Here is a 24977-nt window from a genome sequence, read left to right on the forward strand (position 1 = left end):
CGTCCGGATGGGGCAGGGGTCCTAACCTAGAGCCCTGGTCTTTCTTTCTCCTGCCCCTAGCATCCTCCACCCGGCCCAGCTTCCTCCAGTCACTACTGCCCCCCGAAGTCATTCCTCCTGCCCTGTCTCCACAGAGGACACTGGCGTTCTCCCGTGTGTGCAAGTGGGAGCAGAAGGGGACCCAGGCATGCACGTTACAGGGGCTCTGCTCTTGGCCCCAGGACATGCCCCCAGAGTCCTGGCTGGGGCCTGAGCTGCTGGCCTTTCCAGACAGCGTGTGAGATCACATCATGTGGGCATGTGACCCTTCCATCCACCCTGGCTGGGCTCTGATGGTGAAGCCCCCCCCCCCACCACCACAACAGAGTTTCTTAAAGGCCCAAGAGGCCACAGAAGGTTCTTTTATCACTGGACCTCACACATGGGCCCAGGTTATCCTAATGAATAAGGAAGTCAGCTTCCTTGTGGACTCTGGACCTGACTCCTGCAAATCTCTGCCTACCAATGCAGGAGACACAAGAAACAGGGTTCATTCCCTGGGTTGGGAAGATCTCCCAGAGGAGGGCACAGCAGCCCATTCCAGTATTCTTGCCTATAAAACCTCATAGACAGAGAAACTATAGCCCAAAGTGTTGCACATGATTGAGCGACTAAGCACACACATCCCTCTAATCAGGATGTCCTGAAGCTTCAGGCAACAGGGGTATGTGGGGGGAGGGCCCCCAGAATCATGGAAAGAGCCCTGGCCTGCGGTGAGGAGAGCGGGGCCCAGGCCCACCAGCCTCCTTCAACACCAGCATCACTACCCCTACCCCCAGGCAGTTTAAGAAAAAGCAGAGTGAAGCCAAGCTTGGAGCATGGAAAGTGCTTCCTGGCTACTTACTGGGGCCGTGGGGAGGTGTACAGGGGGTGTCTGGAGAGAAGCAAGCTGCCCTCATGAAAGGACAGTCCAGCCCCTGATCTCCCCCAGGTAGGATGCCCCCAAAACCACACATGAGCTGCTGATGTGCCTCATTGGCGGGTTCTGCTGGGTTTTTAGGGGGCACGGGGTAATTCTGGCTGCTGAAAGCCTTCCAGGGCAGAGAAAGGTCACTGGAGAGCTGCCATAGAGCTGGCCGGGCACCTGAACACCCTCCTCCTCCTGCTAACATCTTTGGGGAGCATTTGAAGGACATAAAATAAGCAGCATTCTCCCAGCGCTGGCACTGTTCCATCCCCCAAAGGAGGTGGACTCCACCATGTCAGCGCTACCCAGGCCCTCCCAGGAGCTCCACGCTCCACCAGGGTCAACATGGTCAAGTCTCAGGACGGCCTCGCCAGGCGGAAGGCATTTCCCAGCTCTGCAGGCAGGGGAGCCAGGACCCGTTGAGGTCAGGTGTACTGTTAAGGACACACCAGCAGCCTGCAGGCGGGGGGCCACGGCCCAGGGCAGGTCTGGTCAAATCAGGGGCTCTCTCTGCTGCACACCCCAACACCCCCCACCTCTGGCTTCATCCCCCATGCAGCTCCCTAGACAGATTCAGCATCCCTGCTGCTGAAGAAAACTTCTAGAAAAGTAAGCTTCCTCCTCTACCATCGCAGATCATCACCTCCTAACAACAGACTTTGCCTTCCCTGGTTGCTTAGTGGTGAATAATCCGCCCCCAATACAGGAGACTAGGGTTCGATCCTGAGGTCAGGAAGACCCCCTGGAGTGGGAAATGGCAGCCCACTCCAGTATTCTTGCCTGGACAATCCCAAGGACAGAGGGACCTGAAGGGCTATAGTCCATGGGGTCACGAAGAGTCGGGGTGACTGAGTGGCTAAACAACAATAAACAGCAGCCTTAAGTCACTGAACCTCGTGGAAAGCACAGACCGAAGGTCTGGTGACCACAAGGCATGTCCAACCCCCAGAGGCAGCCAGAACTGGGTCTCTGGATCTGGGCGGGGGCTCTAGGGGGCCCTGGGCTTCACTGGGAACCTACCTGCTGCAGGTGAGGGCACAGCTTCTCCCCAGATGTATTCACCTGGGCCATTTCACCTTACTCACTATAACCCAGGGCCACACCTGGGCTGGGGTGGGGGTGGGAACAGGAGGGGTGACATCTCACCCCAAATGGTGGCTCTGAAACCCCCTTCCCAGCATCTGCCTGCTGACCCTGGAGCTCGCCTGCACCTGAGAACTGCTGGGCCCACTGCTCAGCCCCTCGGCTGGCAGGCTGTTGAAGCTAGAAGCCGGCAGGCCAAAGCTCCTCAAGGCCTTCCTTTCACTGATGACAAAATGGGAGGGAAGCAACATCAAGGCTGTAGCTCCAGCTCTTGGCAGAAGGACACAGGGCTGCTCATGGTCCTGTCTCAGCTGTGAGCTAGCCCAAGGCCCTCACAGGTTTTCTCTTCTAGCAGTTCTAGAGGCAAGAAGACAATCCTGGGGTCGGCCCTCACCCCCTCAACCACAAGGCTCCCTCTACCAGGCAGGCCACCAGGCTTCCGGGAGCACCAGGCTCCCCAGCCTCTGCCCCTGTTCACCCTCCCAACCCATCAGGACTCACCTCATTCTCCTCGATCCGCGTTTGCAGAATAACAACTGAGCTGCAGCCTACGTGGTGTTTGTGACATTCCCGCTAGTGTCCTTAACTGTCATTTACCTCTCTTGTGCCCTTCCCTGTCTGGCTTTCCCAGAGAGATTTTTAAACTCCTTGAAAAGAGGGCACTGGGATGGGTCTTCCATTTCCTGGCCCCTCTCCACCCTGAGGTGCAACATTTAATGTCAACTAAGGAATGAACGGTTTCCTGAGCAATTGATCAGAAGCTAGAAACTCTGAGAGCGGTTCCCTTAACATAGTCAAATAAAAATGCTAAAAATGATGTTCTATCTAATATTTAATCACAATGCTTAGAATCATTCCCCTGTGAGCAGATGAAACCATAAATTCAATCCACCATGTATCAGATGGATCTGTGAGTGCAGTTCCCATGGAGCGGACACATGTCCTACAGGGTGTGTCTCTTGCAACCCCCAGGCCCTGAGTGGCCAGCAGCCCCAGGGACACCCTTAGAGGACACTGCTTTCCAGGGTGAGGAGGCATCAATCCAGGCCTCCTCCTGCAGCTCCCCAGGGCCTGGCGAGGACAACAGCCCAGGGGTGTGGAAGGCCCTGGTTTCCAGACAGAAAGTGCAGTATAGGCACCTGGGTTCCACAAGAATTGAAGAACCTTCCAGATTCCAAGGTGCTCTTAGAAGGAGAATGAAACCCTGAGGGAAGCAAAGAACTTAAGAAGCACTAATTGCAATACGTTGGAGCAGGAAGCATGTGAAGGGAATAAAAGGAACCCAGTGACAGTCATCTCCAGGAGAACCCGAGGTCGGCTTTAATGAGTCAGAGCTCATTTATCCACTTGGTGTGAACACAGCTTTGCTCAGCAAAAGCAAGGAAGTGCCTGGGGAGGCTGGACAGGTCCAGGAGCTGTCGGCAGACACATAGGAACCCTGCCTGTGGCCAGGACGAGTCACTGCAAAACCACAGCCAATAGGACAGGCCACACCCCATCTACCCCGGAGGGTCCAGTGAAGACCCGGAAGACCAGCCTCGTCATCTACAAACTTTAGCATGTTTAGCAAAGCTCCACATGCTCATTTGTCCTTTGACGCTCTTATACCAATTAAGCCACTCCAAACTTTTGAAGTTCATGAGTCATTTGCTTCAAATATCTTTAAATGAAGGACACATTCATTTCCCTGGTAGCAAACACCCAGCAAGTTAATTAAAAGGGGCTCAACATTTAAACCGCCATCATGGCTTCAAACAGAAGGGAAGGACCACATCTCTGTCCCTTCCATCTGCCTCTCACTCCCTTCTCCTCCAATTCGGGCATCCAGAAACTACTTCATTGTTATACAACTTGGTCCCAAGGTCTCCCCACTCCCTGTTCAAGTCAGCTGACCATCAGGGTGAGAGAAGATGACAACAGCCCATCCCACAACGAGGACACTGAAGGCCCCTGGTGACAAGGCCAAAGCAGCCTGGAAATCACCCTTGGAAACGCATGAGTGGCTTCCAATGTAAAAATCACCAGGCAGAGCTGGGAAGACGTCTGCGCCACCGCATCACTGAGCTGCCGGGTGTCACGAATCTGTGATTGATCCAAATGGGGACAAAGCTTGAATGACGATGGGCACCTTGGCCTCCTAGGCAGTGCCCCTTCCCAGAGCTGTGAGTGTGGGCTGGTAGGGAAAGTGTCAGCTGTATCTGTGCAGGCAGGGGGCCAGGGGCCGGCAGGCTGGGTCGAGGACTGGCAGGGCTGGGAAATCTTCACTGAGTACTAACTGTAGCCATGAATTTGAACAAACTCTGGGAGATGGTGAAGGACAGGGAAGCCTGGCGCGCTGCAAGCCAGGGTCACAAAGAGCCGGACATGACTGAGCAACTGAAACAACAACTGTAGCCAGTGCCCAGGAGATACCATAGCAGGCAAGGCGGGGACTGAAACCAGCTGGCTTCAATTCCCCACGGCTCCCTTTCCCAGGGTTAAGACTAAAGCCTGGGAAACGACTTTCCATTTTTCCCCCAGGGGGACTCTGTGATTCTACACTCGGAACACGACCAGCAAGAGGGCTGTCACAGGAGGAAGGTGCTTTGCTGTGGGGAGCCCTCCCCTCCAGCCTCGGGTGAACTGCTGACCGTCTGACACGCAGACTCTGCCAGCACCATGTGAGCCTGGAGCTCAGTGCCTCCGTGAACCTGAGCCAGGTGATTTTCCATCCCAAGCAGCTCCAGGCTAAGCATCATCTACATCTTTGCTCGAAGCACCAAGGTCAGGGATGAGAACATGGGGACCTCATCTAATGACCTCATCAAATGAACTCACCATGAGAAGAGCAAGTGGAGCAGAAAGCCAGTGATCATTCAAGAATAATAACCATCATTGTCATTACCATCACCACCAGTACCACCAGCACCATCATCTCCATCATCATGATTACCATCATCTACATCATCCCTATCATCAGCATCACCATCACATCCCAGTAGCATCATCATCACCATCATCATTACTACCACCACCATCACCCCATCACCACCATCATCACTATCACCACCACCACCATCATCCTTACCATCATCCCCACCTCTATCATCATCACCATCATCATTACTACCACCACCATCACCCCATCACCACCATCATCACTATCACCACCACCACCATCATCCTCACCATCATCCCCACCTCTATCATCACACCACCATCATCACTACCACCACCATCACCCCATCACCACCATCACCACCATCATCACTATCACCACCACCACCATCCTCACCATCATCCCCACCTCTATCATCACACCACCATCGTCACTACCACCACCATCACCCCATCACCACCATCATCACTATCACCACCACCACCATCATCCTCACCATCATCCCCACCTCTATCATCACACCACCATCATCACTACCACCACCATCACCCCATCACCACCATCATCACTATCACCACCACCACCATCATCCTCACCATCATCCCCACCTCTATCATCACACCACCATCGTCACTACCACCACCATCACCCCATCACCACCATCACCACCATCATCACTATCGCCACCACCACCACCATCATCCCCATCATCACATCTATCACCAGCACCATCATTATCATTTCTGTCTCTATCATCACACCACCATCATCACTACCACCACCATCACCCCATCACCACCATCATCACTATCACCACCACCACCATCACCCCATCACCACCATCACCACCATCATCACTATCACCACCACCACCACCATCATCCCCATCATCCCCACCTCTATCATCACACCACCATCATCACTACCACCACCATCACCCCATCACCACCATCACTATCGCCACCACCACCACCATCATCCCCATCATCACATCTATCACCAGCACCATCATTATCATTACTGTCTCTATCATCATCATCATCATCGTCACTACCACCATCATCATTATCATATTAACAGCAGCAAACACATCCTAAGGAGCTGTTCTGTGACAGGCATTGTGCATGCATGTGCAGCCCCTTCAGCTGTGTCTGACTCTTTGCAACTATTTGGACTGTAGCCTGCCAGGGTCTTCTGTCCATGGGATTCTCCAGGCCAGAATACTGGAGTGGGTGGCCACTCCCTCCTCCAAGGGATCTTCCCAACCCAGGGATGGAACCCGAGTCTTCTGCTTCTCCTGCATCGCAGGCAGATCCTTAACTGCGGAGCCACCAGGGAAGGCCCGTGACAGGCACTGAGCACCTGGCACATACTATCTCACTTAATTTCTACAACATTATGAGATGGTTTATTCTGTAATTCCCACTGATGCACAAAGAGGAGAGGCAAGTTGTCCTGGTCCAAACAACTAATACAAATGAAGCCAGGAACTGGCACCAGGCTGCATCACTCTTAACCATCACACTAAAACTAGGAGAGATCTCCCAACCACTTTATGGCCCTTGGAAAATTCCAGTAGTGTTTCTATAAAATGTTACCTTCTAACAGATTTCACAGGGCTTCAAATCACCAGCCACTTGCCCTTTCTATGCCCAACAATGTTTGTGCTATAGAAAGAGAAGAAAACATAACATTCCCTTTCTAAACATTTATCTACAGAAAGAAAAATAAAACAACTCCTCAGGGCTTCCCTAGTGGCTTGGTGGTAAGAAATCCACCTGCCAATGAAGGAGACACAGGTTCAGTCTCAAGAAGACCCCACATACCTCAGAGCAACTAAGTCCACCCCCAGCCTTTGCTCTACAGTCTGTGCTCCACAACAAGAGAAGCCACTACAATGAGAAGCCCATGCATCACAATGCAGACCAGCTCCATTCTCTGCAACCAGAGAAAGCCCTCACAGTAACAAAGACCCAGCACAGCCAAAAATAAATAAATAAGGTTATTAAAAACATAACTCCCTAAGTCTGATTCCAGAGACACTTCTTTGGACAACAGAATTGACTTAGCAAACTCTTTGTATTTCTTCTTAAAGCCTTAATTCCAGACTTGGGGTGCAGTGAGTGGGCAAGCCTGGGCCTGTTTGCCCTCGACATCTGTAACTCTCTCCTTGGAGTCACTCCTGCTGGGTATAAAAACAACTGGTGCAAATGGAAGATTCTTGGTTGCCAGGCACTGCGTTTTGTACTCAGGGTTGATTTACGGAGGCCTCACAGCAACCTTTTAGGAGAGATATTTTGAAGCTCTAATTATGCTGATGAAGAAAATATAGCGAAGAGGGAAGGGAACTTTCCCAGAATCATCCAGCTATGTTCAGCAGATCTGCAGCTTAGAAGCAGGTACTGCTCACTACAGCTCACACAGGCCCACAGACCACTGCTCTGGGATCCCCAAGGCCACCCTTGCTGGCCAAGAAGTGTGAGTAGTGGTCATACTCCAAAGAGCTGGGGGGGGCTTAGGTATGTATCTGACCACTAGGGGGATTCTCAGGACCCCTGCTTGGGCTCCTGATGCTCTGGGGCTTGGGTCACTTTTGCAGGACCAGTTGAGCATGGAGGAGCCCAGTTAGGGGAATCATCTCTGCATTTTCTCTTTTCTTGCCTTGAATTCGAAGCTGAGGATGGTGGGGTGCCCCTCCTCAGCATCCAGCATCACTTCCCAGAATGAGCATTTCTCTGCATTAAAAGCAAACACACATATTTTCCCCCATTTAAATTTGTTGTGCTAAACAAATTAATCTAGCACCAGATTATATTATGAAGAAGCATAAATCTTTTCCAAGATAAGCATCTGTCGAGTTGGATTAGCAATATCCAATGTACTGTGAATTAATTTGCTAAGCCTTATAATGGTGTCCCGGGCGTTTAACTTTAGTAATAACAAATGTAATTTGGAAGAAATGGGAACTTGTTTTCTCATCCACGTCTATATAGTAAGTGACGTAGGCAGGGAGATGACAATAAATGAACGCACCACTAGATTCTATTATGATGATGGCTTGGGAGTTTATTGAGGTAAAAACTAATGCTTTGTAAACGGCCGCTTGGGTGCCTGGCACAGAAATGAATGGCAGGCTCTGTGTGTCTGTGGATTCCAGAAGGAGGCTACAGGAGAGATGGTTGAAGCACAGTCCTGCAGACCCTCACCCATGATGCTCCCAAGCTCACGGCCTCCATCCCTCCATCCTGACCCATGGGCCCCAGCATTGAGATGGAGCTTGGCTTTGCGTCCATAGATATGTTGCTCTCTAGGGAAGAATTGCTCGGAATAAAAACTGCAGCTCTCTTGTCCAGGTGAAGGGAGGAAGTAGGTCATGGAACAAAAGCCACCCACTCCTTTCCAACTAATGACCATAGCCTGCCTGCCGGCCAGTTTGCAAAATCTAATGCAAACACGGAGTGCAAGGGACAGCATGGTAATCGGGTTGCACAGGGATCCTGAGGAGCAATTCTCTCTGTCCTCTGGGTTCTGAAGAGGACCCATATCAGCTCCAAACCCCAAGGAAGTAGAGAGGCAAGCCAAGGGTGGGAGAGACTGAACAGTGCCCCCATCACCTTCCTGCTTATGCCCTGGAATTTGTGTCCTGTATTACAAGTTAGCAAATACTGCTACTGGTCAAGAATGTGCATGGACAGTTCCAAACCAAACCTGAAAGTCGTGATGGGGTCTGGGGCCATGGCCTGTTCACAGAAGCCAAGGATGCTAGCAGTGGGTGGGAACAAATGGGTCCAGGATTCTGGGCTGCCCCTTTGCTGGCCTGAAGCCAGGTATATACAAGAGGCTACTAGAGAAAGGAAGTGCTTTGGTCTGGGAGATTTCCAAGGGCTACTCCCTTTGAAGCAATTGGAGGAGTTGAGAAAGAAAAAATGACGATGCAGTAGATATTTCAAAACCAGGAAATGCTAATTGTGTGCACGCACCTAGAATGACACGGGCAGAAGAACCAAAGCCACCTGTCTGATCTCCATCCTCCAAACACCTCTCAACCTGACTTCAGGGACAAGATACCCCAGAGCCCAAGTCAGTGTGCAATGCCTCAGCTAACACTGAAGGGAATTCCTCCTGATAACCTGGCCTCCATCTCTCCTGCTGTTTAAGGTTAATTCCTAACTCTGGGTGGGTCTGGTAGTTGCCCCTCCAGAGGGCTGCACCCTGGAAGGTTTCTGAAGATGCCACACACCCTACCTCCATCAGCAGATGTGCTCACACCTGATTCCCAGGCTGGTTCAGGAGATTAAGTTCTGGCATTTGAGAAGATGCTGCTCAATGTCTGGTGGGGTTCACAATCCCCTACAAAGTCAGGGCGGGTACATGCCCACCTCTAGGTCACTACTAGGGAGAGACCCTCTCCCTTCTCGCTTAATCTACTAGAAGAGCCTGGCCACTCCTCGTAGAGCATAACCCTTTTTTGCCAGGACGTGGACATGTGCAAGTTCATGGACACAAAGGTCCCCATCTCGCCCTCAGGTACTATAGCTTTAGGTGCTCCTGCTAGAAAACAGACAATCCCAGCACCACTTGTTAGCCACACCCTCCCAAAGCACCCCACAACCCAAATCCAACCAGAGAAGAGGTGGGCGTACCTGAGGTCTCCCCCAGAACCCGCGGGGGCTGGCTGTCTTGGCCACTGTCTCTGCTGGGACTGGTGGAAGGCTCCGTTGTGCTTACCCCAACTGGGATCCTACTCCTGGGGTCCAGGGGCTCAGTGACCCCTTGAGTCTGCAGTGTCACGGAAGTGGCCGTGGTGGCTGTGGCGGTGGTGGTGGCGGTGGCCACAGTTGTCTTCCGCGTTTGGAAGATGGAGACCGTGGTGGGACCGTAAAAGCCCGGGAATGTGTTGGATTCCAGGGCCTCCTCCTCCCCCGTGGGCCCCCAGGCAATGAACTCCGTCTCCGTGGTGGGCCTGCTGCCCCGGAAGTCAAAGCTGTTGAAAGCAGGCCCCTGTAGGTGCCTCTTCCCCCGCCGCAGGAGGGCCTGCTGGTCCGTGGGGGCCCCACTGGCCCCTGCAGAGGAGGAGGAGGTGGGGGAGGAGCTCAGGGAAGGGCTGGATTTGGCAGCAGCTGGGGGCTTGGCCAGCCCCCCTTTGGGCCCAAGAGTGGCCTCCTGATCCCTGGGTCTGTGTGCCCGTCGGGCCCGGGGACTCGGCATCTGTCCGTGACTGTGTCCGCGTTCCACGCGAGGCGGCCGGGGGCTCCACACAGGAGCGGGGATCCGGGCGGGCTGTCCACTCTTAAAACTCCACAAGCGAGGTGGCCGGTGGGGTGGCCGAGGCAGTAGCCGGAACTCAGGGCCCGGGCCCAGGGACTCACACGCGGGCAGATCCAGGGCGAGCTGAAACATGGCTATAAGGATCCAAGCATGGCTTCCTAGGGAGCAGCCGGGCCAGCGGATGAACATGGAACTGCATGGGAAAGAGAGAAGAGGGTCAGTGGGGGCCTCCACCCGGGGGGCTCTCTCCACCCCCACTCCAGGTCGAGGAAACACTCTCCTAGTAACGAGCACTAATCCCAACTTCCAAAGAGGAATGAAACCCTTCATTAGTCCCCTTCAAAGGCCAACTCATGTCCACTCTGCTAGCATCGCTGAAGGACAGGCCCAACCTCACTTGTCAGGACCCACTTCTCCTCCCAGGAGCTCTCCCATACATGGCCAGCTGATGACAAGCTGGTGTCAAAGAATCCGCTTACAGGAGGGACACTGAGTCCCCAAAGCCCCCAGAGAGATGATGACCTCAGGGGTCTTCCATCCCACTTTGGTTTGACCCAGAATAAAACAGAGGTACCAAGAGGAAACCAGGGAGGGGACAGCAGAGCCAGGAATGTGTCCACACACCGCGCCCAAGGCCCGGCACGTCGCTCTGGGTCACAGAAGTCCCCACTCCAGGGTGAGTGATGCTGAGCGCACAGCTGCCAGTCCTGAGGTCTGGAGGGACGGGGGTTTCAGACCGTGGGGCTTCCCATGGGGCACAGAGTCCCACACCTGCTGCTCCGGCTGGGCCCTGGGCCCTGCCACCCCCGCCCCCTCCACCTATTTCAGTCGGACACGTCTATTTGAAAGCAGGCTTGCGGCCTCAAATGCCGTGATGTGTGCACAGGGAAAGCTGCTGGCTTGCGGCCACCTCTGGATCTCACTCATGCGAAGAGCTGACTCACTGGAAACGACCCTGATGCTGGGAGGGGTTGGGGGCAGGAGGAGAAGGGGGCGGCAGAGGATGAGATGGCTGGATGGCATCACCGACTCGATGGATGTGAGTTTGAGTGAACTCCAGGAGTTGGTGATGGACAGGGAGGCCTGGCATGCTGCGATTCATGGGGTCGCAAAGAGTCGGACACAACTGAGCGACTGGACTGAACTGAACTGAACTGAACTGGATCTCGCTCAGAAGATGTGCTGCCCGGAAGTGGAAAGTTCATCAAGGCACCAACTCCACCAAGTGCTTGCTCTGCTGACACTGACCTCCCATGCAGGTGCGCTGGCAAACCCTGCGTCCTCAGCGTGGGGAGGCTGGGGAGGGCACACCCCTCAGCCAGGGCACAGGGCTGAGCATGCGCTGGGCCTGGGCAGGATGGAGCCACACGCAGGGCGGGGGAACCCGGCCCCCGGGGCCTCCCACCTGCTTAGTTAGATAACTGAGGGCCAGGGACAGGTGCCCTTCAAAATCAGAGCTCAGCACCAACGTCAGATCTGAAAATTGACACAAAGCCAGAATTTAGGGATGGTGATGGGCAGGGGTGGGTGTGTCTGTTCAGTGAGCTGAGCTGCCAACCCAAACGCTGCTCGGAACCAGGCCTGTGGAAGCGGAGTTCGACAGCGTTTCTTAGCCAGGCTGTGATATGACTTTAAAAGTGACTAATTCAGCCCCTGAGTGAGTATCAGGCTGTCCATGTGCCTGGGGCTGACCTATGCTCGCCAGCACCCAGGAAGGTGCTGTGCCCCTGGACATCCATGTGTTGAAAGAAACAAACTTGTATTAATGAGTGCTAATTGCCAAAAAGGACAGATCCCAGAATAATAAGGCCTTGGTTTTTTAATCAGAACGAGAAAGTGCTTGGCTGCAGAAATTAGGAACTGCTCATTATGCTAATGTTTCCGCATCAAGAGGCTGCCGGTGTGCAATTTCTCGGCATGGCCAGCCCAGGGCAGTGCAGGGACCAGGCCAGCTTCACACAGAGATTCAGGTCAGCGAGGGGTCCCCCAGGCGCACACCGAAGGTAGCTGCTCTGTGGACCCTTGAGGTTTAGAAGCCCCCAGGGAAGTCCAGCCCCCAGGGAAGTGAGACACTGCTTCCAGCAGGTGTGATCTCAGCTTGGAGGATGCCACTGGCCACCCCCAGGCACCCACAAGGCAGTGCTGAGCACCCTCAGCCTCACAGACACCCCCAGGCCTTATAAGGTATCACTGGGTTTCATCAGGCTTCACCAGGAACCCCCATGCCTCATCTTGTAACCTGTCTTCACTGGGTACCACCAAGTGCCACCACCTTACCAGGTGTCACTAGGCCTCACCAGATCCCATCAGGCACCCCGAGACTCCACCAGGTACTACCAGGAGCCCCCAGGTCTCAGCAGGTCTCACCAGGCTACACCAGGTACAATCAGGTCTTGTTAGGTACCACCAGGCCTCAGTAGGTGCCACCAGGTACCACTAGGCCTTGTCTTGTAACCTTAGGCTTCACCAGGTACCACCAAGTACCACCACCTCACCAGGTCTCACAGTACCCCACCAGTCACCAATAGGCCCCTCCAGGTATGACCAGGAACCCTCGGGCCTCCCTAGGTACCTGCATGCCCAGGCCTGTCCAGGCACCCCCAGGTACCACAGTCACATCGGGCCTCACCAGGCTGAAGAGCAGCTATACACAAACCCACTTGCCACCTCTACCTGGAGAAGTATCACCCCAGGAAATTAAAACAGCAGCCCCTGAGCCTGTGCCTGCCTGCCCAGCATAACTTCACACGCAGGATATTTCTGCCATTTTCCACCAATCATGAGCTGTAATTGGTTACCATGGAAACCCTCTTTTCCATGCCACCCAGCTGTTATGTAGAAAAGCCAGGCCATCACAATGGCAGGGAGAGCTGGATGTATTTTTCCTCTTCCAGTCCAGTCTCTTTCTTTTTGAACTGGTGGACTTGTTCACAGGGAAAACAGGAGGCCAGGTGAACAGGTCAGGACAGAGACTCCACCCACCCTACCCCCCAACCCCCAGCAGCCAGGAAATGCAGGGCTCAGGGTGGGGACAGAGCAAGCCCCTCAAACAAGGAGGTCAGCGGCTGATCCTGTGGCCTCTTTACAGGGGACCCATCATCACCCATCTCTTTACAAGGGTCAAAGGCTCCACCCCCTGCTCTATCAGCAGGCCTGCTGCCTCTACGTGAAATCTGGACCTTCCTGGACTGGTGTGGGGACATGCTGGGCTGAAGACGCACCTTGGCATGAGGGGATTCAGCCAGGTCTGCAAGGACCACGTGAGGGGCAGCAGGTCACCTCTGTCCTCATCCCTCAGCTGGTCCTGAAACCAGTCAGGACCCCAGGAACACTCTGCTGTGACACTGCTCAGCACAGGACTGGGAAGCCCCCAACACCACACCCAGTTTATGATGAAGGGGTTCTTGGAGCACCACTCACATATCCTCTCACTCAGGAAGGCAACCACGGTGCCATCAGCCTATTCTCAAGAGGACCCCACACATCTGTGGGGGCTGGGAGCACCTGAGACTGCTGCTAACACTGCTGAGGAGGCCACTGACCATCAGGGCCGGCAGGTGACACACCAAGGTCAGGTCACAGTGCAGGCAGAGGTGCGGCCAGCTCCCCCTAAACTCTGGGGCCTCCACAGACCCCTTACAAAGTACCACCACTTCACCCTCACACAGATGGCTGCGAGGAAAAAGACAGACCATTCCAAGTGTTGGCGGGAATGCAGGGGAGACAGGAAGTCTCATGCATCATTGGTGAGAACGTGAAATGGGGCAGCCATTAAACAGTTTGGAAGTTCCTCAAAGACTGAGAGTTACCAGTGGACCCAGAAATTCCACTCTTGGGAGCAAAAATGTATACCTGAATGTTCACAGTAGTATTATTTCTAACAGAGGAAAGGGGAGACAGCGTCAGTGTCCATCAGCTGATGAGTGGATAAAGAAAGGTGGCCCAGCCCTACAGTCCATAAAATGGAAAGAAGTATGGGGGCGGGATGAACTGGGAGATTTGGGACTGACATATACACACTACTGATTCTATGAATAAAACAGATAACTAAGGAGAACTGACCGTGTGGCACAAGGAACTCTCTTCAGTGCTCTGCTGCTGCTGCTGCTGCTGCTAAGCTGCTTCAGTCGTGTCCGACTCTGTGCGACCCCATAGACGGCAGCCCACCAGGCTCCATCGTCCCTGGGATTCTCCAGGCAAGAACACTGGAGTGGGTTGCCATTTCCTTCTCCAATGCATGAAAGAGAAAAGTGAAAGTGAAGTCGCTCAGTCGTGTCTGACTCCTAGCAACCCCATGGACCCCATGGATTCTCCAGGCAAGAGTACTAGAGTGGGGTGCCATTGCCTTCTCCGTTCAGTGCTCTATGGTGATCTAAATGGGAAGGGAATCCAAAAAAGAGGGGACATATGTAAACACACTGCTGATCTGCTTTGCTGTAAGTAGAAAATAACACAATATTTACCAGCTGAGCTACCTGGGAAGATCACTGTACAGCAACTACACTCCAATGAATTTTTTTTTAAAGGAAATAAGTGCTGATACACGTTACCACATGGATGGACCTTGAAGACATCACAAAGAAGTTACAAAAGGCTGCATGTTGCTTGATTCTATTTACATGAAATGCCCAGAATCAATCAATCCACAGGGACAGAAAGTAGACTGGTGGTTGCCAGGAGCTGGGGGCAGGGAGGTTGGGAGTTACTATCTAAACTCTAATGATTACAGGATTTCTTTTAAGGGTGATAAGAATGTTCCAGAATTATAGTGGCAACAGTTGTACAAACTTGTGAATATATCAAAACTACTAACATCTGCACTTTAAAGGAGTGGATTTTAGGGTATGTAATGGTGGGCTGCCGTCTATGGGGTCGCACAGAGTCAGACACGACTGAAGTGATTTAGCAGCAGCAGCAGCAGCAGACTGGATCTGAAGAGGTGGTGTGTGCCAGGGTAGAGTAGACAGGCCTGGGGGGGCACTGCACTGAGGCCCAGTCCTGCTCCCAGTCATGGCAGGCAGGAGGAAAGAAAGGATGCTGGGGTCCGAGGCGGCCTTGGCAATAAACTTGCGGCTGAGACTTCAGGTTCGTCCTCAGGATCCTTGCCTGAATGTCCAGCTGCCCATCTACACTCCATGGCAGACGGCTCCCCCACGGCAGCATCCCAGCCCAGACTTTCAAATGAAGAACGCCCCAGTCACCTCCACCTGACTGCTCCAAAATCTGGAACTACGGCTCCATCTCACTTTACTTTCTAGTTTGCAGGCTTTTTGCTTCTCTCCCTTTTAAATTTTTATTGAGATCTTTTTTTCCCCAAGAATGGTTTAATAAGATTCAGCAAATTGAGATTCAATTCGATACCTTCTGTGTATTTTCTTCACTGAAGAAAATCACTGTCAATTAAGGGAGACAAAGACGTCTCTCCCGTTTAAGGGTGCACTTTTCTCGAGCGAGGCGTCTGCAAGGGTGCCTCCTGCAAGCAGCTGGCTTCCACTTGCTTGAGCATCGGGCCTGGACCACAAGTTCATGCAGAAGCCCTGAGTCTGCATGGCTCAGAGGCCATACCACAATCTCCAGGATGAGACAGGACCCTAGAGGTGTCAGGTAGGTGGCCAGCCTGTCCCAGCCCTGCCAGTGACCAGCACCCCGTGTGCAATCTCAGCACCAGATGACTGAGGGAGACCCCCACCTTCCATGTCTGCTCTTGGGCTTGTCATCAGCTGGCTTGAGGGACAAGTCACGGTAGGAATAATTCTGTTTGAGGTTGGCCTGAATGTGGGCTTATTGCGTCTGCTTCACAGGCCCTGGATACGTTTGGAGCAGTGGCATGGAGGACTCCACACCTTCTAAGAAGAACCGTGCGTCTGTGATCAATAATTGACAGGGTACAACCTGAAATGACTCCAAAGATGCATGTGTGACAGACACAGATGAGCTTCCTCCAGCTCAGAGTTGGCTCTGGGGGAGTCCGTGTTCCTAAGTGGATGCTCCCAATCCCCTGCAGACTCGAGCATCTCTTCACCTGGGACCCCTGTTCAGTCTACCTGCCCCACTTTCAGCATGACCCTGCGTGCAGATGCCTCTCCATCCCACGCCACTTATTGGTTTGTTTGTTGAAATAAGCTTTCTAGAGCAGTTTTATCTTTTTTAAATTTAAAAAAACTTTAAGGAATAGCCAATTAACAACATTGTGATAGCTTCAGGTGAACAGCAAATGGACTTAGCCATACACATACATGTATCCATTCTCCCCAAAACTCCCCTTCCATGCAGGCTGCAACATAACACATAGCAGAGTTTCCTGTTCTATACAGTAGGTCCTTGTTGACTACACATTTTAAACATAGCAGTGTGCACATGTCCATCCCAAATTCCCTAATTACCCCTCCCCATTCCCCCCGCTGTCCATCCCCCTCCCTGAACCATAAGTTCCTTCTCCAAGTCTCCGACTCTGTTTCTATTTTGTAAACAAGTTCATCTGCATCATTTCAGATTCCACATAAAAGGGAAGTCATATATTTCTCCTTCTCTGTCTGACTTACTTCACTCACGATGACACTCTCCAGGTCCATCCATGTTGCTGCAAGCGGCATTATTTCCTTCTTTTCATGGCTGAGTAGCATTCCATTGTGTATATGGACCACATCGTCTTTATCCATTCCTCTGTCAATGGACGGTTAGGTTGCTCCCGTGTCTTGGCCATCGTAAACAGTGCTGCAATGAACACTGGTGTGCGTGTATCCTTTTGGATCATGTTTTCCTCTGGTATACACCCAGGAATGGGATTGCAGGGTCATATGGTAGCTTTTGGACTTTCCTCATGGCTCAGATGGTAAACTGTCTGTCTACAACGCGAGAGACCTGGGTTCAGTCCCTGGGTTGGGAAGATTCCCTGGAGAAGGAAATGGCAACCCACTCCAGTACTCTTGCCTTGAAAATTCCATGGACGGAGGAGCTTGGTGCAGGCTCCTGTCCAAGGGGCTGCAAATGGTAGCTTTCAGAGCAGTTTTAGATTCACAGAAAATTGCACAAGGGCACAGAGAACTCCTGTGTAGTCCTTCAGAGTCCTCTATGAGAACATCCTACATCACCAACATGAATCCATCAAAACTAGGAGAACACACGGGCCCATGACCAGGAACTAAGTTCCACACTGTCTTAGGGTTTCACCAGTTTTCTCTTTCAGGATCCCGCTCAGGCCCCCATGTGACATCAGTCATCACGTTTCCTCAAGCTCCTCTAGACTGTGATGGACGCTCGGACTCGCTTTCTCTGGACGACCTTGAAAGTCTTGAGCAGGATGGATTGGGTAGTTTGTAGGATGGTCCTCTACTGAGATTTGTCTGGTGCTTCTCTCAAGGTTAGACTGGCCTGATGGGTTCTTGGGAGGAAACACAGAACTGCAGCAGCCTCCTCATCACATGATATTGGGGGCACCTGCTGTCAGCACAACCCACCACTGCTGATGACCTCAGTCCCCTGTGACGTCCTGTCGGCCAGGAGTCCCCACTGAAAAGTAATGACTGTCCCCTTTCCACATGCTCATCTCAGGAAGCAGGACCCCAAGCACAGCAAACACTTGAGGGAGAAAACCCACTTTGTTTTTAACTCTCCAAATCTCATCCATCCAGCAGCCAAGCCATGTTGTTGTTCAGTTGCTAAGTCATGTCCAACTCTTTGCAATCTCTTGGACTGCAGCACGCCAGGCTCCCCTTTCCTTCACGATCTCTCGGAGTTTGCTCAAACTCACACCCAGTGAGCCAGTGATGCCATCCAACCATCTCATCCTCTGTCGCCCCCTTCTCTTCCTGCCTTCATTATTTCCATGTTATTCCAAATATTTCAATATTTCCCAGCATCAGGGTCTTTTCCAATGAGTCAGCTCTTCACATCAGGTGGCCAGAGTTTTAGAGCTCCAGCTTCAGCATCAGCATCAGTCCTTCCAATGAATATTCAGGATTGATTTCCTTGAGGATTGACTGGTTTGATCTCCTTGCAGTCCAAGGGACTCTCAAGGGTCTTCTCCAACATCACAATTTGAAAGCATCAATTCTTCAGCACTCAGCCTTCTTTATGGTCCAACTCTAACATCCATACATGACTACAGGAAAAACGATAGCTTTGACTATACAGAGTTTTGTCAGCAAAGTGATGTCTCTGCTTATTAATACTCTGTGGAAAGGGACAAATCTGAGCAAGTCACTGTCCCAAACAGAGAGGACAGTGGTGACAGGCAGGATTTTCTCTTCCTTTCAAACCTACCTTCCACGTGCTTTGGGGGTATGGGCTGGCAGGAAGGCACTGGGGTGCCCAGTCATGGGATCTCCCCCTCAGGGAGCTGGAGGGAGGCTTGGGAGGAACAAGTCATGAGATTCTCTCTCAGGATATTCAGAGCTGCCCTCTCCTAGAAACTGATGGCAGAATTCTGTTCTTCGAAAAAGACCAGAGACCATGGAGCGCAGGCTTTTGGTCCGGGGTGGATGGAGGTGGCAGTGAGTCTTCTGAGGTCATGTCCCAGATCGCAAGGCTGGGAGAGGGGGGAGAGGATAGTCACGCTTAACGCTGCCCTTCGGGCAAAGTGAAACTCCAGGTGGACTCAGCACCCTCTCCTCCTGGTGGAACATACATCCCATGAGGAAGCAGCAGCATCAGTTCTAGCTGAGGCGGGAGAGCGTGGTACCCAGGGCAGGAAAAGCTGTGTCACCTGATTCAGTGTTGCCCCAAGTTCTCTGCCCTGGAGAAAGTGGGACAAGGACTTCCAGCACCAGGGTATGTCCATCTCCCCCCCTCCACACGGGACCCTCTGGTGCCAAGATGCACTCGAGGGGCCCCCTTCCACCCTGTGTACCCTGGATCCCCAACAGCAACAATAGAGTGCAGCAGCTTCTGACTATTTTTCTAGAGCAGAGACCCACCCTCCCTGCTCATGGACACAGGTGCCTCAACTTCCATCCCTCCATACCGGCTCCAGAAGGGAACACATACTTTCTCCTGCAAAGTGTCACTGGTTCAGTTTTCCTAATGAAACAAATGCAGCCTTGATTCATTCAAACAGTGCTCCCAGCCCGATATCACCATGATGTCCTGTTGGAGCTGCTCCGTGCTCAGCCCCAGGACTCAGGGGATTAAAGCCTCCCAAGGAAACGGCAACCCACTCCAGTACTCTTGCCTAGAAAATCCCATGGATGGAGGAGCTTGGTACAGGTTACTGTCCATGGGGTCGCAGAGTTGGGCATGACTGAGCAACTTCACTTCACTTCCCTTCCCTTCAGGAAAGGTGCTCACGGTGCCTAAGCTTTCGTACTCCATGGCCCCCGTGGATGCCGGGCACACACACGTGGAGAGGGAACAGCCCTGGAAATAAACCTCCAACACAACAGGCAACAGGATATCTCTGGCTACTCTCCTTCCCTGGAGAGTGGGATCAGTCCTGGGTCTGCGGGCCCTTCAGCACCCTTCACTTGGCACTCTCTCATTCCTGGTGCCTCACAGTGAGTGAAGCACATGAAGATCAGTCTCCTGATAGACCCCTTTGTCCTGCAGCATCTGTGTGCAGGTGCCCTCATCCCAAACCATCATTACCCAGGTGTGGGCAACAGGAGACCCAGGAATGAAGGGGCCTGCCTGGGGTCACTGTGAGTCCAGGACTCAGGGACTCATGATCTCTGTGCTCAGAAACTAGGTCCCAACAGCCCTAGACCACTGGGACCGGGGACACACTAGAAGCAGTAGAGCAAGAACAAACTCATGATAAGCTGTAACCGTGGCAACTCTACTCCCTGGACCATCTGCACAGAGGCTCCACCCATAGGGAGGTGCCTGGGTAGGTGCCGAGCCTGGGCAGGTAGGACTCCACATCCCTACCCCCAACCTTATCCAGCCTTCAGGGCCCTGCGGCTTCCAGGGAATCATTTCACGAACTCTCGCAAAAGATAACAAGCCCTTGTGTGAGTGACGCCTTCCAGATAACTCAGTGCATTCATGCCGTCAGTGTCTCCCCAGGGGAGTCACGCCCCCACAGGATGTTCTGCAAGGTCTGGAGACGTTCCTGGGCACCAGGAGCTGGGGAGGGAGGCTCTGCTACTGGCATCTAGTGGGCAGAGGCTAGGGAGGCTGCAGAACATTCCACGTGCACAGGACAGGCCCCCATCACAAAGCCCTGGAGTTCCAGAAGTGGCCTGGTGTGGTGCTGACACAGGGGCTCAGGGCTGGTGACCTGACGTCCAACCTCCTAGCTGTGTGAGCACGGGCAATGAGTGGAACCTCTCTGAGCCTCAGTTTCCCCACCTATCAAATGGGGTGAACATGGGTGCCCGCACCATGGTGTGTCAGGGACTCCATGGTGAGTACTTCAGGCTCGGCTCCCAGACGTGGTCCCACCACTCCCCACCATGGCTGAGGATGGCACCCAGGAACCCATCCTCCTTCCCTGGGTGCTTCAGAGCAGGGCGTGTACAGAACTCTGAGGCACGGGGGCTGTTGCTCGACAGGCTTCGCAGGTGCTCAGAGGAGACTGAAGGATAGCAACGCGCTGGCATTCTGGTTGCCTGGGCAACGTGCCCGCAAGCATTCCGGAGGAGTGAAGTGGTGACAAGCGGTGGGTGGGGAGCCCTGTGGGCGGGACGCTGTCTCCCTGGGAGTGGGGAGCAGGGTCTCTGCTGCTGCGGCCAGGCCCCCACTGCCCTCCTGCAGCCATCATGCACCCAGAAAGCAAGTAGGCCATCCAAGAAAGGTGGCCCCACCAAGTGCCCCCCAGCCCAGTCAGTCCCCTCGGCTCAGCTACCGACCCCCCAGCGTGGGGTCAGTGCCCTGTCTGGGCAGCACCCAGGATGTGACCAGCAGCTGAGCAGCCTCCCCGGATCTGCCAGCCCATCTTGCCAGGTACCCAGGGCCATCCTCCCGTGCTTCCTCTGCAGGAAGGAAGCAAAGGTCTGAGACGGGCCCTTGTCAGGAGCTGGTCCATCCCCTGGTCAAGCCTGTCTTCTCCATCTCTCTCAGGGCAAAGGCAAACCTGAATAGGAGTTGGAGGTGAATCTGATGTCTGGTAAACCTTCATCATCACCAAAGCCAACTCAGAACAAAGACTAGAACTCCCCAGAAAGGCAAAGTCAATTCTCCAAACCCCTGGCAGTGGTTCTGAGCCTCGGTTTCACATGAGAACCATCCGACTGGGAGAAAGGATGGTTACAAAACTCTGAGCTCCAGTCCCACCACAGCAGACTCACCAATCAGGATCTTTGGGGAGGGAGCCCAGCATCATAACATTTTGGAATGCTCCCCAGGCATCCAGGGTTGAGAGCTGGGGAACACTGCCTGCTTTTCACCCACGTGCTCAGTCGTGTCAGACTCTTTGCGACCCCACGGACTGTATGTAGCCCGCCAGTCTCCTCTCTCCCTGGGATTTTACAGGCAAGATTTCTGGAGCAGGTTACAATTTCCTTCTCTGGGAACTCTGCCCGACTAGAGGGATCGAACCTGCAACTCTTGTGTCTCCTGCATCTCCTGCATTGGCAGAAGGATTCTTTACCACTGAGCCACGTGGGAAACCCTGCTCCTCCGTAGGGCTCAGTTTAATTCTACTTTTTAATTCTATCCATTTTTAACAAGAGACATAGGATGATACTTCCCAGGTGGCTCAAACTGTAAAGAATCTGCCTGCAATGCAGGAGACTCAGGTTTGACCCCTGGGTTGGGGAGATCTCCTGGAGACAGCAACCCACTCCAGTATTCTTGCCTGGAGAATCCCATGGACAGAGCAGCCTGGCGGGCTACAGTCCATGGAGTCACAAAGAGTAGGACACGACTGAGTGACTAACACTCCACAAGATGGGGTGGGGGGGAAGGAATGCTGTAGGCCAGCTGACTCTTCAGCACAGGGGTCCCAGGCACCACGTGTCAGGCCTGCCAGGCTAGGAAGATGCTCACAAGAAAATTCTTATGCAATCATGTGAAGAGATAAGGACCACGGCACAGATGCGTATTTATGGAAACCTGTGCTGAACAGAGCTGATCGAGGACAGAAAGGGCGGGGCGGGCGCCAGAACCATCACGCACACAGACGGAGCACCAGCAACACGTGGGGCTCTGGGCTCAGTGCTCAACACGAACTGTCTCATGCCGTTCGCACGGTAACCCTCCGAGAAGAACGGCTGTTACTCTCATCTTGCAGAAGAAAGAAAAGCACAAAAATAGTAGCTGTGTTTTTCTCTGGAAAGAAGACTCTTAAAAATACAACTGAAAGCAGCTGACGCTGAAGGAGGTAAATATTCAGCCCAGAGGGAAGCCGGTTCTGGGAAGGATGCATTCCTCCAGGGTTTCAGGTCTGGAGAACCGTCCCATCACCTCTCTGGCACTGGGGAACACACGTGTTCCCCGTGGAGAACATTCCGAGTAGCCGACGCTGCTCCTGGCGATAGACGGCTCCTTAATGCTGATCTTGTCCCCGGAGAGTGGACTCAGAAGGATAAATGATGTCAGCTTCCACAATACCCAATGAAGTCCCTCTGTCCTCATGGGAAATATCTATTTCAGCTTTGTTGCCCTTGTTATGTTGCATTTACGAAGTCCAGTACAGGTGCTTGGTACGTTGTAAGCCAATCAGGAAGGACAGGGGCGAACGGTGGAGGCGTCTCTGCCTCTCAGAGTCACAGAAGCAGAGCTGCCGTGGGCCTTGCAGAGACAGGAAAAGGACAACAGTGGTGGAGGTGGCGAGGGTGGGACACGAGGAAGGAAGAGTGAAAAGGCTGAGGGAAAGCTTGGGGGTTAGGCAGACGCGGCCTAAAAGTCCAGCTCCATCACCAGCTCACCAGGTGTATGGCCTGGGGCAGGTCACCCCACCTGCCCTGCACACCATCTCCCGAGGTGTTCACGTGCCAACTTTGTGCGGGAGAGGGTAACAATGACAAGACACTGGCAGAGCTCTCGGGAAAGGGCCCAGCTACACTGCTGCCTAGGACTGAAGAGGAGGCTGGGCTCAGGCCACGGGCGGTGAAGGCAAAGTATCTCTGTGTCCAGCGACAAAACGGGTGGACGGCTGGAGGAGCCCAAGGACCAGCGTAGGCTGCAACCCTCTAGTTCTCTCCACTGGTCTCCAGGCCAACCCCAAGCCCTAGGGCCCGTGGGACCATCCCTTAGGGAAAGCTGCAGCCTCTGCTCAGAGGGGCTCAGTGTGGCTGACCATGGTGGGCTCCTGAATATCAAGATAAACCATGAGGAAGACAAAGGCGCTAGTTGAAGAGCTCGCAGTGAGCGATATGAAGGAGGTGAAATTGCAGAGGAACCTGGGGAGGTTCAGAATCTCGTGGGTGGCACCAGTGTTGGAACAGGAGCATCATACAAAGGAAAGACGACCATTCATCAGCCACCAGGGGAGAAGCCCCTGTAGCCGACCAGGGTCAGGGGAGGGCAGATGACCTTGAAGGTCCTCCAGAGTCTGTGATGGGCAGATTTCAGGTAGGAGGGAAAAGCAGGGTCCTCCTCTCACAGTGAAAGTAGACTCAGCCCACCTAATGGGACCAGGGAGCACGGAAGTCCAGAGGCAGCCGTCTCCACGCCCAGCTGCAACCACATGACCATCCTCAGTCTTTTGTACCTGAGTGTAAGTGAGGCTGAGATGAAATGGGGCCTTTGCAGGTGGTTGAGGGGCCACACAGTGGCCTCCACAAGAACAGGGCTCCTGTGGAGAGGGGATCTGGGGAGCAGGGAGTGGTCAGGGGCTCCTCCTTGGTCCATCTAATACCACAGTGCCCATGAGGGAGAGAAAGAAAGTGCTAACTGGAAAACAAGCTGGCATAGCCGGAAGTCCATGAAGTCATCTGTGCAAATCCTACAATGTAGGTCACCGTTCTGTCTCTATGACTGCAAGTTCCCGTGTCCCTGTCGGGAGGACATGAGAAGGACAGAGGCTCTGCTGCTGACATCCCAACACACTCATCCCCAGTCGAGGTGGGGAGGGGCCTGGCATGAGTCCCACAGGACCGGGGAATGGTGCCCCCAAGTGCTGGGAAAGACACCAGACAAATAGGAGCCGAGCGCTTGCCCGAACAGTCCCCCAGTTCCCATTTACTCCATCCACACCCTCCGAGAGATCCAACTCCAGTCCTCCCACATCACCAGTGAGGGGATGGATGTTTCAGAGATGTCAGCAAGATGCTTGGGGGACTGGACACCCGCCTACAGGACTCAATCCCACTTTTCAGCTACCTGGTCCCATCTTATGTTGGGGCCTGCGTACAGAGTGAGGAGGGCCCAGCCACCAGCTGGCCAGACAGTGCCAGGGGACATCCTGCCTGATGGACATCTGTGCTGTAACCACCACCATCCATGGCTTTTTCCAGCCTCAGCTTAAATACAAACGCTGACAGGGAACTCACTACATACAAAGAGCACTGAGCAGGTCTGGGTTGGGGGCTCAGGTAGACAGCCTCCCCGGGGCACTTCCATCTCACCTCTTAAGCTATCCTGCGGGGACTCTGGACTCATCCAACCCACGAGAGGTGCTCCCCCTGTAGGCCACATGAGCCTGGACTACATGTGTGCATACATACGGTCACACATGGACATAGGTGCCCACACACCTGCAGTCACTCCACTTCTGGTTCACCCTGCATCCCCTCCAGGGGCCGCACCATGAAGCCCACCATCCTGGGCACAATGTCACCCGAGTCTGCAAGTGGGGTGTCCAGAGCTTGGCCGCAAGACAATTTGGCGTATAGCTAATGGGATGGTCACCACCAGCCTGGGGATGAAACACGGGAAATTCTTTCCCTATCAGCCCAGCAGAGCTGAGCATCAGACCTGGGA

The 24977-nt window shown here is 53.4% G+C and overlaps 1 protein-coding gene across 1 annotated transcript in view; it reads right to left on the minus strand.

The window, feature by feature from the left end:
• AJAP1 (adherens junctions associated protein 1) overlaps nucleotides 1-11914 on the minus strand; it is a 61403-nt gene extending 49489 nt beyond the window's left edge. The window contains exons 1-2 of the mRNA XM_052653557.1: nucleotides 11868-11914; nucleotides 9551-10368 (exon numbers count right to left, since the gene is read on the minus strand). Of these exons, the coding sequence (XP_052509517.1) occupies nucleotides 9551-10368; nucleotides 11868-11914 (865 nt within the window). The remainder of the gene's footprint in view (nucleotides 1-9550; nucleotides 10369-11867) is intronic.
• Between the last annotated feature and the right edge of the window lie 13063 nt (nucleotides 11915-24977).

The sequence above is a fragment of the Budorcas taxicolor genome, chromosome 16, assembly GCF_023091745.1.
Source record: "Budorcas taxicolor isolate Tak-1 chromosome 16, Takin1.1, whole genome shotgun sequence".
Taxonomy (NCBI): domain Eukaryota; kingdom Metazoa; phylum Chordata; class Mammalia; order Artiodactyla; family Bovidae; genus Budorcas; species Budorcas taxicolor.